The sequence below is a fragment of the Triplophysa dalaica genome, chromosome 8 (genome assembly GCF_015846415.1).
Source record: "Triplophysa dalaica isolate WHDGS20190420 chromosome 8, ASM1584641v1, whole genome shotgun sequence".
NCBI classification, from domain to species: Eukaryota; Metazoa; Chordata; class Actinopteri; order Cypriniformes; family Nemacheilidae; genus Triplophysa; species Triplophysa dalaica.
In genome coordinates this window covers 18,578,105-18,598,170 of record NC_079549.1, presented here as the reverse complement: position 1 = coordinate 18,598,170, position 20,066 = coordinate 18,578,105, and the positions used below count along the sequence as shown (strand labels likewise).

General features: G+C 39.0%; 1 protein-coding gene across 2 annotated transcripts in view; it reads right to left on the bottom strand.

Annotated features, from left to right (window-relative positions):
* The window catches only part of gli2a (GLI family zinc finger 2a), a 64,455-nt gene that overhangs the window by 8,536 nt on the left and 35,853 nt on the right, over nt 1-20,066 (bottom strand). Inside the window, exons 4-9 of one of the 2 annotated variants that reach the window (XM_056755632.1) lie at nt 14,121-14,323; nt 11,545-11,724; nt 3,610-3,811; nt 3,314-3,506; nt 1,962-2,072; nt 734-862 (exon numbers count right to left, since the gene is read on the bottom strand). In XM_056755632.1, coding sequence (XP_056611610.1) covers nt 734-862; nt 1,962-2,072; nt 3,314-3,506; nt 3,610-3,811; nt 11,545-11,724; nt 14,121-14,323 — 1,018 coding nt within the window. The remainder of the gene's footprint in view (nt 1-733; nt 863-1,961; nt 2,073-3,313; nt 3,507-3,609; nt 3,812-11,544; nt 11,725-14,120; nt 14,324-20,066) is intronic. The other variant, XM_056755633.1, reaches the window with a different exon arrangement.

Here is a 20,066-nt window from a genome sequence, read left to right as displayed (position 1 = left end):
TTTCAGTTTAACTCCAAGTTGATTCCTCAGCATCGAGTCTGGTGAGGAGCCAGACTGGCTCAGGGTGTTCCGGTCAGAGCAGCAAGTCAGACTCTAAGCAGGGGTGTATGTGTCACATTGCGGTTTTCAGATTGTTAATAACAGCCAGCAGAAGGGCCGAGGTGTCAGAGGTGGAAAGGGCCACTCCAGAACTGCTGGCATAATGACAGATTTACAACATGGCCCCGGGGAAGGTCAAAGGCCAGAGGGTGTACAAAGTCAGGGGCCATACATATGTGTGTGTGTGTACACGTGTGTAAGTGAAGGCATTTTGCGTGACTTTGGTTGCGCCACTGTGGGTATCAACATGCTCATTAACCCTTAATGTGTCAGTGACATGAAAGGATCGGTTACAACTTTAAAACGGATGGGTCTAAAACTTGGGTTGCGGGGCAACGACTACATTAAAAAGCCGAAATAAGCCGTTTCTAATTTGTTTTTGTCACGGTTCAGTGATCGTGATGATTTCAAGAAGTTAGCTCGGTTCCAAAACCTAGTAAGCTACATACCAAGACACGGTTTTAAGGTATTAAAAATCTACCAAAATGAATTCTAAGATACCTTTTAAGATGTTCATTTAGGTTCCATATGCATCGTAAATACATATAAAGTCCCAGAATACACATTTCCAAGCTAAACTGAAACAACACATTTCCCAACACCAAAGTAACTTGGTTAGAGGAAGTTGACTAACGTGAACTAGCTGGTCCTGGGTGTCGTACTCTTTGGAACATCCCTCCCAGTGACAGTTGGTCTCATATACAGCTTCAGGCTCTTGCTTGCATTCATCTTTATCAAGTTCCTCCCGTAACTCCATGTGATCCTGCATAGAAAACAGCATAAGCATTTACCTGCATTGCTAACCGTATTACATTTATCATTTAGGATATGTTACCAAAGAAGTGAATGTTTTATGGCTTGGTTGCATTTGGACCTGACAGATTCTTAGTTATGTACCTGTTGGTAAATATAAGTATCTCTCGCTTGTCTGTAAGACTTCCAATAATATATTGGGGCTGTACAATGTAGATACTGCATATGTGTGTACATACGAGTATGAAATTGTGTTTTTCCCTTACCTTCTCTATTTCATATCAGTTTTAAGGTTTATCTTCTCTTTTTTTCTGTGTGTTCAACTTAGGTTGTTTTCTTGAATTGGTTTTCTTGTACAGCTGCTTTGATGCAATGCAATTTTTCAAAGCAAAATAAAAATCGAACTGAATTATGCCTCATATTCTTCTACAAATCATAAGGGGAATTGTTGGCATAGTAGTGAAGAATTTGCAAAGAAACTTTTGAGTTTACATTGTCTTAAGGTTGGGTATTTACGCACTGACAGACAGATGTGAATCCAAGTAAATATGATAAAACAAAGTAGTATAGATCTACTTGGAGGAGCCTAGCTGGGTCTTTTGGGAAAAGACTTGATAGGATCTTATTGCCTTAAAAAAGAATTATGATATTAAAGGGATACCATTTGTGATTTCTTTTCTTTTATAACGGACCCCTGTGCCTTTAAATAAACTAAATCTTGGTTTAATTATTTAGGAATCAAATTTTTACTACTCGTTTCCAACAAAGTATTGTAACCCACAGTTCTCTTAAGGTCTGGGAATGTTCAGAATGCTTTTAAGCTCTAATAAACTTTAAACGTAAGCGTCCTGAAACCTCTCTAATGTGGTGAGGGAACGGAATGCTTCAAGGCTACATCTAATGTCAACTCCCACATGCCAATTTGTGTGATATTCAGTCAAAAGAACCAAGTCTGCTTACCAGGAATTGCTACGTTGTCATGAGCAACTAAAACAGCAAACAGCATATGATAACTGGTCTTTTAAAACTTTATCCCAATTCATGCAATCTCGACCTCCTCGTAAATAGAGGATTTTAAAGCAGTCTGATGTGAAATCAACTCTACAAACCTGAGAACCAGGTGAGATGGGATGTGGTCCGTCTGCTTCCGTTTTGACCTTTGACCTCTTGATGATCATAGGATTCACCGTGCTGCTGACGGCCGAATCTCCGCCAGCGTTCTAATAGAGCAAACAGCGATGGGAGAGAGAGATAGAAGGAGAAAAGAGTCAGCAGAGACTCGACGACAGTTTGGCTGCTGGCACGTGGGGCGATTTCACGCCTACAAAGTCACCGCAAGCTCCAGATGCCTTATTTTACAAAGCATCTCACCGCAGAGACTAAACTGTTTAGACTGCACCATGAGCGTCTGTCAGATGGAAATATGAAAAGGAAGAAATTATTACGCCCAGAGTGCGGCTGCAGACTTTGATCGTCAGATGGATTCATAATTCAACAGACAGTCTCGAACACACAGGCTTTCCGTGGAGAAACGCTGGGAAGAGAAAACCGTGAGCCGCTACAGTGTGGCAAAGACCCATGTTTTCCATAACTCAGACATGGTTTGCTTAAAAGTGAGGGAGAAGTGTTTCTAATAGCGGGTAAAGTGTGTGCGCATTGGAGAAATAAAGCGGACTGAAAACTGGTGTCGGGACACACTGTAGGTTAGAGGAAGTTTACATTCTGGATGGCCACAATGTTTACATTGGAGTGACAGCCACTTTTGGCTGATGAAGCTTACATAGTTGTATAAAAGGGGGTGGGTAGCAAAATACGGTGAAACTCAGCTCAGATGTCTATATTGTAAGTATTACTGTTTACCCAAAAATACAAATTCTTTCACGTACTCATTTTCATTTTGTTCCAAACCTGTTTGACCTTTCTTCTAAAGAACACAAAGAAGATCTTTTTCTATTGTATGAACACAAAACCACCGAGACATTTCTCAAAATATCTTCTTTTGTGTTCCACAGAAGAAAGAATCATATACCGATTTTGAACAACATAATTAATAAATGACAGACATTTTTATTTTTGGGTAAACTTGTTTATCATGTAACAGTCTTTGGAATTGATAGATCTGAACAATTGCAGTTATTTTGTTTGTTTTACACCATACCAGCTTCCAATGTCTATTTTCATGGCGAGAATTTTTTTTATATAATATTAGGTTTTATCATTAATTATTTTTTCAAACATTTTGATACTGTATTTGGTGTTAGGCTATTAAAAAGGTATTCAAATGTTTTAACTGTTTGCACTGTTTAGTAAAATAAATATATTGTAAGATTTGAAAGCAGCGTTGTATCTATTTCCGTGTCCTGGAATTCAATTCATGAATATCTTCAGGTCTGTAAGCGTGGGATCCTTGAATCTAGAACACAATAACACATGTAGAAATCATAAATCTCGGTGAATTCACCTGGCTGGTGTCTGTGTTGGTGTCAGTGTTGTTCAGGGCGGCAGCTGCCACCAGCGTCTGCTGCCTGCTGCTGAGGGAGGGAGTCGGCTGAAGCAGAGGGGGTGCATGTCCAAAAGCGTTCAGACCCCTATGCTGGGACAGCAGCTGGTGGTATGCTATTGGTGTCATGGGATGTGGAAAAGCGAAGGATGGACTGAGATGTGGGGGGGGGAAATCACATTTAGGGTTTATTCAAAGATCAGTAAATCAATATGTAGCCAAAGCATGTGCAAACAGAGAACAGGCATTTCTTGTACCTGATTGCTCCTACGGAGAGGTGACCATAAGAGCTGCTGGCAGCTGAGCTGGAACGAGAGTTATTGATGTACGCCACCAGAGAGTTGGGCGAGGTGCGGATCATGGTCTGCAGGTCGATGCTGGCATCCGAGACCGGAGAGATGGACAACGCCCGCTTTCTGCTCAGCCTCGGCGTCAGTCTGGGACTTGGGAAACGGGACACTGCACAGAAAGAGACACTTTTTTAATCCAACCCTATAGAAAAAACAGATATTAGAACATTGGATGTTTTCGCAATGTAAATAATTAATCTGTCTAATCGTACCAATTTTGCTCAATCTTTGGACCAAATTTTATTTAACAACACTGAAAGATTTCCAAGTCTACATTGTGTACCACAATAAGCATTCATTTACTTTTTGTGCATGAGATCTTGAAATCTTTTAGAAGTCAGACTTAAAGGGACAGTTCACCCAAAAATAAGAACTCTGGTCATCATTTTCTCACCCTCAAGTTGTTTCAAATCTGTATACATTTCTGTGCTCTGATGAACACAGAGAAAGATATTTGTAAAAACATTTGTAACCAAACAGTTCCTGGCCAACATAAACTACCATAGTGGGAAAAATTACAATGGTAGTCAAAAAGTGTTTGCATTCCTACATTCTTCCAAATATCTTCTTTTGTTTGCTCTGTTTTTCTGTGTTCACCAGAACAAATAAATGTACACGTATTTGGAACAACTTGAGGGTGAGTAAATGAAAACGCGATTTTCATTTTTGGGTGAACTGTTCTTTTACATCTTAATGTTTCTTCAGGCAAGTGAATGTACTAATGTCCAGCTGTTCTGTACCAAACAGGTGCTGTGCATTAGTCCTGGTGTAAAAGGACAGAGAACAGCAGCCGGGGAGGAGGATTTTATACCCTTGTGGGCATCACCAAAGGTGTTAGTAACAGGAAACATGTAATGGGTTCATTTAACTACACACAAACACAAGCGCCTCGCAAAAACCCTCTGCTGACATTTCACATGTTCATGTCATTTTGACAACTGTTTTGATGTGCATTGCAAAAAGAAGGTAAAAAAAAGTCTTACCCTTATCTAAGACACCTACACAAATAGTACGTTAAAATGATTGTATTAAGAGGGTACTAAGAGGTATGCATAAGTATGAGGTGTTTAAAGGACGCAAAATTGGTATACTAATAAAACAAACTTTTTTTTAACAGATTTCCACCCCAACACACATTACAGGTTGAGCCAATATATTCGTAAAAAATGATTTAAAATCCTTAAAGAGCTACAGTGTTTATAGATGTGCATCAAAGCCAAAACTTGAAATGTGTTTCATTTTCGCATAAAAAATTATGAATCTCAACAGATTGTAATCTTAAAAATGCAGACAGTGCTCCGTTCAGAATGTCTGTAGCAAAAGAGTAGGTAGCATGAGATCATGAAAATGACATTTCATGCAGTTTGTTATGTTGCCGTGTTTGAAAGTAAGCTGTCTGCCAAGTTGTACGTCCGAAGGTGAATAAATAAAGTTATTTGTTTGTAAAAATGGGAGTCGACTCTGAATCAAACAAACGAGACGTGAACTAGTACACCCGCATATCTACGTCACTATACATAGTCCCTGCCTACGTTTTGCTGAGACTGACGCAAAAACGTATTTCTCCTCCCTCAAACACTGTCGCTCTTTCGTGATGCGTCTCGAACCTGTGTTCTACGGTGTGAAACTAAGTCCGTCTTATTTCAACTACCAAAGATTGGTTTAATAATCTTGGCGCGTTCACTGCAGGATATGTGAAACGACTATCCTTAAAGAGGGGGCAATACCAACTCTATTTGGACCTGTTAGCTCCACCAAATCACAATCTGTAAGTGTGACTAATCATTTTTGTCTCAACTTCAAGAAATATTTTTCTACCTTATGTCCGTGTTTAGCTAATGCATATAACGCTAACATTAGCATGTACCGTTATTTCTGGTTGTTACAGTTTGTTTATCTGGCTATTAACTTTGCATTTTGACACATTTGCCGCACGTGCACCTATATAGATATATTTAGGTTTCATTTTTCATAACGTTGACTTTCTGAAATGCTCTATGTTCTATGACAACGCACAGTTAAGACAAAATAATAGTATTACAAACGTATTAACAGTATTTTAAGAATGTTTAAGTTTGTTGTGGATTAGCGTCTTCTGATGCTTCCTCGTCAGACTCGGGCTCAAATTGGTACGGTAATTTCGCCGCCATCTCTAGCTACACATATAATATACATCACATGTAAACCGTAATCCTGTAATGATGGTAGTGGGGTTCCATTTGCGACAAATGATGAACGTGTTTGACCAATAACAACATACTACACCATCTGACCAATCACATGACACAAGGTTAGCGGGTAGGCGGGGCCTAGAGAGATGAATCGCGGAACGAATCATTTGCGAGTCAGTCAAGAAGTAAGATACGAATAACTGCCTATTATTACGACATTATAGTGTTTAAACACATTGTATGTACATAAACTTGTTGTTGGACACTCCATAAACCAAAGTAGGGCCTAAAAAAACCTATGCTAGGTACTCTTTAACAGATCCTGTCTTAGTCGAACCACTGCCACGTTGATAGGGCGACGTGTGGCAGAACTTGGCTGGCTGCTTCCAACAGAGTCAAAAGAACACCAGGGGGTAGCAGCGCCTGGCCTGTCCCACACACTCTGTGATGGTGTTTTCATAAGCTGCGTCTTTAATTTAGGGGTGCACAGGTTTCTGGGGAGAGCTTTAACAGATGTGCAGTGCAGTGCGCCTGTGGCGGCAGCGTGCGAAACCCATGGCTTAGGGTATAGTGGGTGGAGGTAGGCGCTTTTAATTGAGGATCTGGCCTTACAGTATATATGGCATTATAATTACGGTCTACACGTTTACAATTCCATTAGGAATCTGCTCTGATGTTTTTATTGGGCAGCCTTGGTGATGTTTAAAAAGTATAACTATATATGAACATTTTTTCAACATTATATAAATGTAACGTAAATGTTTTTAGAAGGATAGTTCTCAGAAAATGAAAATGGTTTCATTTTTATAAACTCTGATGTGGAACACAAAAAAATATATTTTCAGAAATAATGTTTTGTTGCAAATGTTCTCTAAAATATCTTCTTTTGTGTTCTGTAAAAGAGAAAAAGTCATACAGGTTTGGAATGACATATGGGTGAGTAAAGGACAAAATATTTTGTTTAATTCTTGGGTGAAAAAATTCCTTAAAGTGCCCAATAAACACCAAAGCAATAAAGTTTCAATAACAGATTTGTGTTTATTTTTAAACAAAAATGTTCCAGATTGCAGCTTTTAAGATACTGATGGCTGAAAAAGACTCACTGTATCATATATTTGCTGCATGTGGCATTCACAGAAAAGGATGAAAAAAGTTTACGTTGTAAATCTAATTAATACCATGACACCAACATTTACTGCGAAAGGGTTTGCACCGGATACCCTTTTCGCATCCAGAATCCAACCCCAGCTGGTGTTGTGTCTATTGTGCAGGCGTATACACAGTATGCGTGAGTGTACATAGAGGATTGTGCATTAGAATAAACTGCAGTGGTGACAGGACCCCCCTTCCATACACTGAAAACCTCGGCTCACAAACACCAGGGTCCTGCCTCTAGCCGGACACCAGACGTTTGCTTTGGCAGCTGCTATTATCATGGGACCTTGAACTGTTCCCCGCTGGCTACGCCACACAAATGACTTCAACATTTGTTTTCCCCTCTTTCCATTCAGAATCTTAAGCGTTCCTGTGTAATCAACCCAATTAGGGAGCGTAAGGGGCCGCCAGCCCCCTTTACGCAGAGCGAAGAAGCAGATAATTGGGCCATCGGTACAAGAGAGAGGTCTGTTCAACATATTATCCAGCTCTTTTGGGTATCAGACAGTGTCTGACTGTGACTAGTGACGGTCTCTGATTTATTTATTCATCCATCCGGGGGGCGCAAGGCCAGCATTTCCTATCTTCCCTACAGAGAAGCACTGACTGTGACCACTCATAACATTGCTCGCACTATAGACAGACTAAGACTACACAATGAGGACCCAAGAAACGTTACTGCTGGAAAGAAATCCGTCTGGCTGTGAGGGGGAAACGCGGCTGTGTTGTTTTAAGCGGCGAGTGCGCTTTCACCCGCCGTGTCGCCCTGTCAGGCGGGGACCATAATTAACATGTTAAGTGCACACCGTTGGCATGCACACGCATTTGGCACAGCACTGGAGCATTTCAGCGAGACGTGCATTTGACGCAGACTTCTTTCATTGTTAGGAGCTATTTGTTATTTTGGGGCCTGTTGGGGCAAATGTGAAAAAGGAGTGCTTATGTATTTGCAGGGCTGAGTTACATGCTTTCAAAGCTCTTTGGGTGTATATTCAAGACAGAGGTGATGCCTCATCATTCTTTATGCTAAGAATTTACTCTTAGCTGTTGAAGTCATGGATGACTGATGCATGGGAATGTCCCGTGGATATTTAATCATAGGAGGTTTGTTTTAAACACTACAAAAAGCTAAGGCATGTGTATTTGAAATACTGTCATGATGGAAAATTGTTGGAGTGCTAAAGCCAAAATCTGTAACTTTTTCGTTTACAAAATGAAGAAAAATGAGTTTCAACATGAGAAGTATATAAGAAAAAGTTTGCAGTGACTACCCTACTTGGATTTATACTTCGGGAATATGAGACATACATCAAAAACAAAAATGATATCATCATCTACTCACCCTCCTGTCATTACAAACCTGTATGACTTCTTCTTCTTCTGCAGAACACAAAAGAAGATATTTCGAAGAATGTTGGTAACAGAACAATGATGGTACCCATTCACTTCTATTGTATGATCACAAAACCAATGCAAGTCAATGGGGACCACCGCTGTTGCCAGTGACATGAGCAACATGATGAACTATCCCTTTAACTGAGTTTGTGTCATATTCCGGAAGTATATAAATCGAAGTAGGGTAATTCTTATAATACAGCATTGCGATGACATTTATAGCTATAAGAAACGTTTGAATGCAAACACTTCTTTTGAATGTCAAGTAAGAATGTTTTTTTACACTTACAATCTCAATAACATGCATGGATCCAGTTAGAATAGCACACATTTTCCTGTGATCCCAGAAAATCCAAACATTTCTCTCCCAGTCAGCTAATGGGCAAATGGGAATGGTGGAGCGAAAACAAGAGGGCCACTTTGTGCAATCCAAACACTCTTGTGGTGGGTCTGCTGAATTTATTAGTACATAAATTGATTTTTAAATATGCATATGAATTTTATCGCAGCACCATTCCAAACAAAACGGTAGACTCTGCAATGCATATTTATCAGCCTCTTGCTCCACTGAACGGGTTGCTTTATGCAGGGACCTTGCGAGCGAGCCATAAGCTGACATTAACCGTCAATGAAAGCCCTGTGTCTGTGGGTTGGTGTGAGAGAGGCTCGTACACCTGAGAGCCCAGAGTATGACCACATCAGTCCAATCCACAGCCGAAGCCAAAGATACGGGTCAGGGTGGGAGAAAGCCCTGCGCTGTGTCTCCGTTTGTGGCTGTTTGGACTAACAAGCCTCAATACACAAACTGCGGGCAGTCAGCTCTACAGCGGCCAGGGTTGGCGGTCAGAAATGCAGGAACTTTTACGTCTGATGTGTTACGATCATAAAATAAAATTAGAGGTTTGTGTTTGATTAGTGATTGGACATGTAATTGGAACATGCGACGGGAGAGGGTTTGTGGATTTATGCAGGAACTGCGCAGAGTTGCTGTGGGTGGCGATGTATATTTACCAGTATGTGCCTGTTTATGCGCTTGATTATTTTAAATCACTAATTTCCTGAGCAGACACTCAACACTGACTGACCTTTAATTCTCACAGTGTCGCTTATTCACTACCTGCAAACCCTGTGACACAGAGCAGAAATGTTTTGCGAGTTATATAAACTCCAGTGATTTTTCTAAGCAAATTTCTTAGGAAATGTGTGAAGCCTGCTTATTGCTTCCGTGAAATGCTGGCAAGTGCATTAATAAAGTAAACCGTGTTCAAAAAACTGTTAAAGATTGTAACAAAACTAAATCTATTATATAATTTCTTAATAATTCCATTCTATTCATTCTAAATTAAAGAGAATAGAATAATCCAAACAAAACTTTGAAACAAGAGAAACAATGTCACTTTCAGAGCTCATTACAAGCTAATGATCTGTAAAACATCGACGACTTTAACAATAAATAAAAAATTTAAGAGCTTGCGCTTTTAAAATGCGAAACTGCAGCACAAAGGATGGAGGTAAGGCTTTGGAGAACGCTCTGGTTGTATGTTAAAACTTCAAAGCTAGCATACTAATGCTAACCTCTATGAAATTTCTCAAGGTGCATTTAAACAAACAGGAGATAGATTCTAATAAACTGTGGTAAACACTTTTAAGATGGTCATGTGCTGGTCCTGAGCTGGTTTAAGCTGATGAGGAACCAGCACATGACCAGCTTAAACCAGCACAAACCAGCATCAAAACATACTTAAACCCAGCATATGCTGTTTTTTTCAAACTTTGCAGCTCATTCAATAAATTTTTTAATCCAAGTATCCATTAAAAGACCACTTCACAAGATGTTAACACTGATCCAGCAGCACGTCTGTTTTTATTTTTTACTTTACCAAATTCACCGTTTTTCAGGTAGACTATTGGAAAAACCACTATACATTTTAAACGATTGAATACGGTGTTGTCAAAGTTGACAAGCACTTTTTTTATACCTTTTATTAGTTAGATATTTGTAAAAACCCAGTGACAAACATAAAGGGTGTCCATAATTTGACAAAAAAAAAAATATGGAGATACAATGTTTCAGAAGGACAGCAGAGATATCAAATTGAATCTGAAAGATCTGTGTTTAACATATCTGTTGGTTGTATTCTATACAAACTATTCTCTGTATAGAATATAAAAGTTCTATAAACTTTTCTTATGCATCAGCGTTGTTTACCTCTTCTGAAGTGGTCTATAATGGTTTTCATTACAGTGAGTATTAAATTATTTCTCACTAAACGCTTCTCACAATGATATTCCCAGATAAACAGTAGCTCTTTAAAATTCAGGGACTGAAACCTGTTTGGCAGCATCTCTGTACCTTATCGTGAGACCTAAACTTCAACCTGCTCACCTCTTAAGATCATACAATGACAGGGTAAATGAAATAGCGATCCTCTGGGCATCTTTTAACAATGGCACATTATTAAGCCACGGAGTGATCTGTACCTTATAAGATCAAGACAGTACACCAGTCTATTACATGGCTAATTGGATTAGCGCGAGGGGTACATCGCTGCCATAACGCTGCCTCGAAAACAAAGAGCAGAGATGAAAGGCCTGGCATTACAGCCACTGCGAAAACTATGTCTGCCTTCCTTACAGTCTACTCGCCTTTTAAGGTGAAGCTGGAGGGAAGAGTAGAATGTTACAGTACTTGTAATAACACATCACACCTGCATCCCGATCTGAATTAGAGGGCGTAAGAGAAAACACGCCTCATAAATTGCAACGATCGATGTTTACAGATGCTCTGGATGTGAGTCATGTTTTATACGTAGGTGAATGGTCTTGTTTTTTTTTGTGGAATGCTTGTAAACCATTAATTTTATACAGCAATCACTTTTTGCTGAGCGTAGCCAAAGTGTAATTGGCTATTTGTATTGACTGTGTCTAGTTTTTATAGTTACATCTTAAAACGTATAATTGCTATCTTTCCAACATGTTTTCCAAACACGGTGTCTTTTGTTGCTCAGGAGACTGTGTCAGGTCCCGCAACAAAAGATCCAGAACCTTTAGGAAGCAGGGCTTGAAAAACAACAAATATAGTGAATGTTGGTTAGTGTAATGCACAAGTCAGATAACGTACTGTCCACAGGGCTCATGTAGTCGGGGAGATGTGCGGCTGCAGCTCCTGTCTGCATGAGCAGGTCTCCATAAGAGCTTCGGTGACTGGTGATGAGATGATAATACTCAGAGGGGTTTGCTCCAGGTGGAGGAGGGGGCAGACCAAACAAACTCCGTTCCTTCAGGTGTTCATGGGTCACTGCTTAAAGAGAGAAAAGGATGTTAGCTTGTGATTGAATGTTATGTAAGAAGAAAGTTGGGTAAGATGTGTCGCCACACATTTAAAGAAACTTGACACATGACAATATCTTTGGAAGAGGGCGAGCGCATCTTATAGGGACAGTTAACCCCCCAAAATTTTTAATTATCATTTATTCAACCTCATGTTGTTCAAAACGAGTATATGACAAAAAGGGATATTTGTGAAATGTCTCTGTGGTTTTGTGTCCATACAATGGAAGTCATTGGCGGTTCGGTAGTAAAAATTACATTGGTAGTCAAACGTTTTGGCTACAACCATTCTTCCAAATATCTCTCTCCGTGTTCACCTGAACAAAGAAATTTAAACAAATTTGGAACAACTTCAGGGTGCGTAAAAGTGATTTTATGACTGATGTCAATTTGTATAAACCACCATCTAAATATGTCGAAGGCAATACACAAAAGTGATACATATTTATTTGTATTTCTGCCCAGGTCTGATAACCATTAGTGCCTTGAGCATTTTTTCTGTAACGCTTTCCTACAACGTGGAAATACCACAGGGGGCTCTACTTCTTCTCCCACTTCCTTCTTGGTCATTCATGCCATAACAGATCTATCAGGAACAATTAGGCCCGGGCGAGGTTAAAAAAGAACAGGCGTGTGTTTGTGCCGGATTCATGGCAGAACAAGGCCGTTTATTTTCTCCACGCTCGCCGTATCGTATAACTGTGTCTCCAGAGAGGCTCGGAGACTGCGGGAGGAGTACGGCGGAGGCCGGACAGATAAAGCCCGAGGCAATGGACCATTGAAGGCTGATCAACAGTCAGAGGGGCCGCTTTGGAACTGGGGACGTCTCCATTGATCTTTATCAGCGATCCTTCACGGACCTTGTGTTAAACAGAAGCTGTAAATGAAGAACATGATTGACTTCTACAAACCCAAACCTCAATCACAAAGCTGCAAGGATGTTTTAAAGTTAGCTGCCCATGTAAAGCAATGACTATGTAACGATAGGCATGGTTGCAAACTTAACACCGATTTTTTTCCAGTTCAAACTAGGATTACAAAGACCTTTTAAAGTAAATGTTAACTAATGGGAACAAAGTTACGTGGTTTTGGTAAATATATGCTCTTATTCAGGCTGAATTTCTGGAATTTAATCACCAATGCGATCTTTTCCACATTGCTTATTTAACGGTAAAAGCACAGGCTCATTACTGCCAACAGATTGTGGTAAGTGGTTTATCTCTTATTTGGCTTATTCGTCTCAACCTGTTGTAGTAACAAGTTTGAGAAGACCAGGCTTTTGGCAAAGAAGGAAAAGTTTCTTTTAACACTGTTATCTATTTGCATGGATTCTTATTCTAGCCAATTTGTAATGTGCCGTAAGAGCAGGCCAGTTTTAAGTACACTTGACCACAGCAAAAGATGGAGTGTGTTTCTACACATGTTCGAGTTTGTGGAGGAGCGAAACCATTACCTCTTTGTCCTCCTTGAACAACGGGTTTTAATTCTTCCTTTCTAATGCACTTCCGTATACTATAAACATAAAACCCTTAAACACTCTTAGTTGAATGGATGCTCTATATTAACAGACATTAGATTGTTAATGTTGAAACGTTGCTTGCCATTTCTGGGGCACTAAGTATTTGAATACAATGTTGTACAAAAGATTTTCAGATAACAACGACACTGTAAAAATTTACAGGCAAGCATTTCATTTTTGTCTCTTTGAAAACAGCATATGTAGTTTTGTTATATTTATCTGATAAAGAGTGGAAGGGATTGTATTAATTGCATAGAAGATGAGTCAACATCTGTTTTTTTTGTGAGTTGACAGCTGTCACAAGAACAGAGTTTCATTTTGGTGGTTTTAAAGCAAGGAATATTCCACAAAACTTCACATTGAGTACATTTTTGTTCATCCTAGATAAACGTCTGATAAGAATGATACATTTAACTTGCTAATAATAAACAATTTAGCTTAACAATTGTTCCCAGCAAATTTCAATAGGTTTGCTTGAATATGTACAATATGGACCACTTCAGAAAACGTGAACACTGATGGTCCCACTCTGGTGCAGAAGAACTTCCTGTTTCAGTTCTTTAAGACAACACAAATGTTTGAACAAAACAAAACCAACAGAAAATGTATAACCAAAACAAAACGAATGATCAACGAATATCTTAAAGACTTTAATCTATACAGAAGATGAAAAAAACAATAGTATTAAACAGGAAGTGCTTCTGGATCAGTGTTTACATCTCGCGAAGTGATCTATAGACATATATTTCCATTGAGCACATCTCCAAAATTTGCGAGGGAGTGACTATCTCTTTTACATTTAACACCATTCAAATAAAAAAGTTGTAAGATGTTCATTTTGGACTAACCATCAGGGGGGCTCAGGCCTCTGGCAGCAGATATCATGGAGAGAGTTGGGCTGGTGTGCACAGACCGCAGGTAGTGCTCCATGTGTGGATTGACGTACGGGTGTGGAGGATTGAAGGGAGACTCTCCCGTAGCCGCAGCATGAGGTGACAGTCGGATCAGAGAGATATCAGAGATAACAGGATTTCCAGCTAATCCATGAGGTCTAGCAAAGACAACAAGAGAATAGATTTAAGCATTAGCGAATTATACGAAGACAAGCTGATTCACTCTGAGCCTGACATGTCTTTGTTTACATTCGTTTACAATTACTGTGTAATCTTATACATTACTTGACCATTAAATTAGTTCTCCTGTGTTATAGAATATTGCATTGTTTTATGAAAAAATTGTCCAGTTGTTTAATATAAAATTTAATGAAAACAAGACTTTACAGCTTCATTATGTGATTGCGACCCATAGAGGACTCTAGTTGGTCACATTTGGGTAAGTTGTCCATTTCAAGCCTTCATAGTAAGAAATACATCAGAGAAAGACCTAATTTGACATTTTCTCTATGGTTTACATCAATATTTGTATGAACGAATCATCCTTCATCATCATTCTCCAACAACTCAAAGCACTTATCGGGTGTTTTTTTATTTAAAAAGGCAGTTTTTTACTTCAGGTTCAAATACGGTAACATGGAACAGTGAGTTGAGGTCAAAAGCTATTATTTACCGGCCAGGTTCAGGCGCCAACGTCTGTCCCAAACCCCTAATGTAAAACTGGTCACATTCTTTATTTCAGGACTCTCAACAGGAGACTTGTTTCTTCTCTCTTTACGCCTGAGGTGCTAAACAAGTCGAGACACTGTAGTACATGACTACTTGTAACGTCTGGGTGGGATGCGTTTCAAACTGACACACAAGCCTCCAAGAGTCGTGATGAGACGTTTAAAACTTCCCTCCCGATTCTCTGTTGCTGTTTGAAGATGCTGATGTGTAAAACAAGATGATGGGGCAGGAGTTCACAGATAGCCCACAGGTCATGGCGAGGACATAAATGTGTCACGTCTTGGCAGGTATCTACGTCGCCTGCGCGCCAGTCCATACACTAGGAGGCAAGTCTAACTCACTGTCGGAAAGTAGAGCTCTTTGAAGAGATGCTTAGGTATGGTTCTAGCACTACCTTGCTCAAGTACCTCTTAGCGTTTTGAACACCTGGACCAGAGGAAGTTCAGAACCTGTCCTTACAGATCGGGTCATGAGCTCTGCAAGAGAACCCCTTAAATGGAGTGTCCTGAATGCTTAAATGTCAGATGCTTTTAAATAAAGCAGACCCATAGCTTCATTTATTTCTCTTTACAGGAACAGGAAATGACCATGATTATAAATCAGACAGCATTTCACAGGGGGTGTTCTGAGGTTGTAGGGAGGGATGGTAGATTCTCTAGCTGCACATTTCTTGTCTAAAGGAAAATTAAACCGTACTTAATGAAGAACAGACTTTACTCAAATGAAAGAAGGCTGTTTCTTTGATGGAAGTATTATTTAGATTTGTTTAACACCTGAATGAAAAGAGCTATAGCTAAAAGTTCCTCCCATTTAGAATTGTGTAAAAACTTTATGATAAAAAAAATGCACAAGAAATAGTTGCAGTTTTATACAATTTTAAGTCACTAATAGAATAAGAAAGCTTAAGACATTTTAAAGCTGCAATCCATACACTTATTGCGCAAGAACATAAAAAACTGTGTAAGCTTATTATAACAATTCATAACTTAGAATTACAAGAAGAAATCATCATCTTGGATATCTAAGGTTCTATCTGCATCTTAAGCCGTTTTGAGATATTGAGCTGCAAAGGTTTTGCATACCATTTGACAATTTACATGAAGAAAAAACATAACAATGTAAATAAGCTGTTACAGAATATGAATATGTGAATAACTCAATTTAGAAAAATGTCAGACAGAACCTTATGATTCCAGCGTGATGAATTATCAGTTTGACATCATTTGAGTTCAACAAATGAAAAGAAAGCAAATTTTAAATGAAACAACGTAAACTGCAATTTTATGTTTCAGACAGAAACAAAAATCCATATTCATTTTATGAATAAATTGTATGCTGAAAATAAAATTTGTAATAAAACAAGTTTTAATAAATCAAGGTGTTTTATACATAATATGCACTATAGTACATATAGCTTGTTCTGTAAAAATTCTTAAAGGGATATTTCAGAGGCAAATTAATTTCCCCATGTTTTACTTGTTTTACAAATATGGATGTTTCTCTTAAATAAACGCATCGATTTGCTTCAGAAGACCTTTGTTAAGACCACAGAGTTGCGTCGAGCAGTTCTTTGATGGATGGATGCACTTTTTGGAGCCTCAAAAAATTGCTCCCCATTCTACCGCTTGGAAGAAAAATGATATGTGGTATAAAGCTCCGACTCCGTTATTCTTCAAGAATAAAGTCAAAATCAGTCAGGATGCCTTATAGGTGAGGAAAACATGAGGAAAATTTGTTTTGCCTCTGAAATATTCCTTCAACCACCTTAAGTTTGCTTATGTGGTCAGACTGGTCCTGTTGACTGGTTTTATTGGCCAGACAGGTAGACCCACTAGATCAGTTCAAACCATCAGTTTTTTTCCAGCAGCATTAAATACATGCATTTATCTGAAGTGTATAAACTGCTTTTTGTAACTGCTTAACTACATGCAAGCCAGGCTTACAGTGGCTATCTGAATGAAGGGTATCAGATGCATTATGCTTGGCACAGTCCGACTTCATCTCAGCCTCCAATTTATACCCTCCCTGTTCAGAGGCCAACTTGCACCCAGCCCGAGTCGTGCTCATTTTCCAGTAAACGCCTGCAGACTACCAGGATTGACCAGTTGCCAACTTTCTGCCATCAGCCTCCATTAAAGGACAGCCATAAAGACGTCTCTGTTCTTGAGGAGCTGAGAGAAAACAGACGCGGTACACACAAAACACCAAAACCTAGCCTTCATTTGGGGAGGGGTGGATGGCTGGAGCAAGTGCTCAGATTTAAACGAAATTGGTGGTGGAGATGTGTTATCTCTGTGGACATCCTAAAGTGATAGTACACCCAAAAATAATACTTTCACACATCATTTACTCACACTCTTGTCATTTTAAACCTTTGTGACTTTCTTCTGCAGAACTCAAAAAAAGATCTTTTGTGTTTTGCGGAAGAAAGTCTCTGAAATGACAAGAGGGTGAGTAAATGATGACAGATTTTTTGGGGGTGAACTTCACTTTAAAACATGTAAAGTTCAACATTTTGCATTGTAGCTCTAAATTACAGGTGGAGAATATTTGATACAAAGCGGACCAGTCACAGCGAAATTAATTTTCATTTTAACTCCCTGTACGGCAAAGATTTAATTATAATAAATATTTATGGTTTTTAACTCTATAGTGGTACTACTATGGGAAAATAACTTAACACAATAAGAAACAACTCTTAAATACACATAAACACAAATTAACAGCGGTTTGAGTACATTCCCACAGTTCCCAATGTTTGCCAGACAGTCCAAAATGAGACAACTTGTCAATGCACAAATAAATGAAGAAAACTGCCAAGGCCGTTTGAACCTTTAATAACAAACCATCATTTACAACTTTACCTGTCAGGGGATAAGAAAAAGTAGGCCCCTACTGACAAGAATGATAACTAAAGTATCGTTGTCACGCCCCCTCTCTGACATGATGGTACTTGAACGGTTAAAAGAGACCTTAGTCATAGACAGAGCATGTCATGGTGCATTTACACTGCTTCTCCTTAATTGCTACCTGTCATTTTACCAGGTTTCCATCACTGCGCCATGGGTGGTACCTGCCCCCTGTAACACAATGAACGTCTCCATTTGCCACTTACATGTGTCTCCATCTATATTACAGGAAGAGTCACAGACAGCTCGGTTACGATGATGATATCAGGGAACAAACATTATGTGTTAGCTGTGTCAAAAGCACCTTTACTGCTGTCCTAAGTGTCTTATCTGTTGTGTTGTGAGCTAATTGGGAACCATCATAAAAGACATGATGATGAGATTATATGAATATGATATTTAGATTTAAAGAAATATTCTAAGGTAATTTGACTAAAGTTGTACTGAAAGCATTTGAGGGATGCTGGCCATTAGCACAGAATATAAAGTTATTTTGAAGGCATTTGTGTAAATTATTTATTAAAAAGAATATTGAATCATTAAAGTTGTTTATATCGTCCTTTTGAGGTGAGAGTACTAAAAATAAAAAGTATACTGGTGGTACATTGTGCCTGTATTCCATGCTGACTCGAGAGGTAATATCAGTATCTAGGCAGGTGCTCGGATTTAATAAATCACATTTAATTCCGCAGAGACACAGAAACCGCATGCTGTCCAATTGCTACCTTTCTGTGCAGTATTCCTGAATACCCGAACACCGCATTACGAGTAAACTTTAACGGTAATATGCACAAAATGTAAACAAAATACGAGTTATCTGTAACATCTCATTTTCTTTTTCTTAAGTTATATTTTAGATCTTTTTATGTCTTTAATCTGATAGTACAGTAGAGAATAGACAGGATGTCATTGGTAGAAGTCAGGGGAGCAGGATCGGCCAAGGACCGCCAAGAACAGGAATCGAACGTGCCAGCGCACAAACCACAAGGCTATCTGTACCAACTGACATCTCATTTTCAATCGCAATAAAGCAATTGAAGCATGCTTACCAAAGCATGGAATGACAAGCAAGTTGGGTGCTTTTCTTATTCTGCTGTAACTGAGGTTCTGGAAATTTAAAGATACATTTTGGAGCATAATTGCTTTGTTTAAATGATGACATACACTTACACTTCTTTAAAGGATAGTTCGCCCGTAAATGAAAATGCTGTCATCATTTACTCACCCCCTTGTCATTTCAAACCTGTATGACTTTCTTCTGCAAAACACAAAAGAAGATATTTCGAAGAATGTTGGTAACCAAACAACGGCGGTACCCATTCACTTCTATTGTATGGAAACAAAACCAATGCAAGTCAACGGGTACGGTTATGATTCGGTTACCGACATTCTTCAAAATATCTTCATTTGCAGCGAGACAACAAGACAGCAGCTCTTAGGTTTTGGACACAATCCACACCTCCATTTTACAGCAAAGCTCCACGTCCACCCAAAAATTATACTTTCTCCTAATATTCTGTTCAACATAATTAGGTGATTTGGGAACAGGCACTGTAGAGGACAGCTGAATCATGTTTTTGATGAATTAGGGGGCCTCTGTCAAGGCTGAGTCCCATAAATCAAAGGAACCAGAGAAGGCAGGAGTTCACTTTCTCTATCTGTTATAGCTCGTGTGATAAATCGTTCTTCTGTCACTGGGTGCACAGTATGTATTGCTTTCAAATCGGTACATATATATGCAAATGCATAGTGACTACCTTACATAAAGCAGAAACTCAATATGAGCAGGAAAAAGTTCTGCCCAGTTCCCTGTTACATATCTTGTAATGTGGTCACTGATATGTCTACTTGGTCCAAAAAAGTATTTGGATCGCAAAATTAGTCAACAAGCATTTAACTCTAAAAGAGAATTATGGGGAGACAGTTTAACAAAATGTTCTTAAATATGTTAGTCTTTGTATACATTGCACCAAAGTTCTCTTTGAACACGTTTCTTATTTTATTAGTGGTAACTCACCTCAATCCAGACTACATATATTTATATATTAAGAACTGTCCAACTGAGATCACTCACAACTGATACCAGATGGAAACGGGTCTGTGGTCCAAAAAATGCCAGAATGGAAGAAGCTGTTAAATCACACATCACCATTCTGTCAACTCTGTACTTAACGGCCCTTTTCATTCACATTTCCCTTGTTTTCATCTGTGTGTGATATGAAACTGATAAAATCATTGCAGTTTGTTTCTCACTATTCGCTTT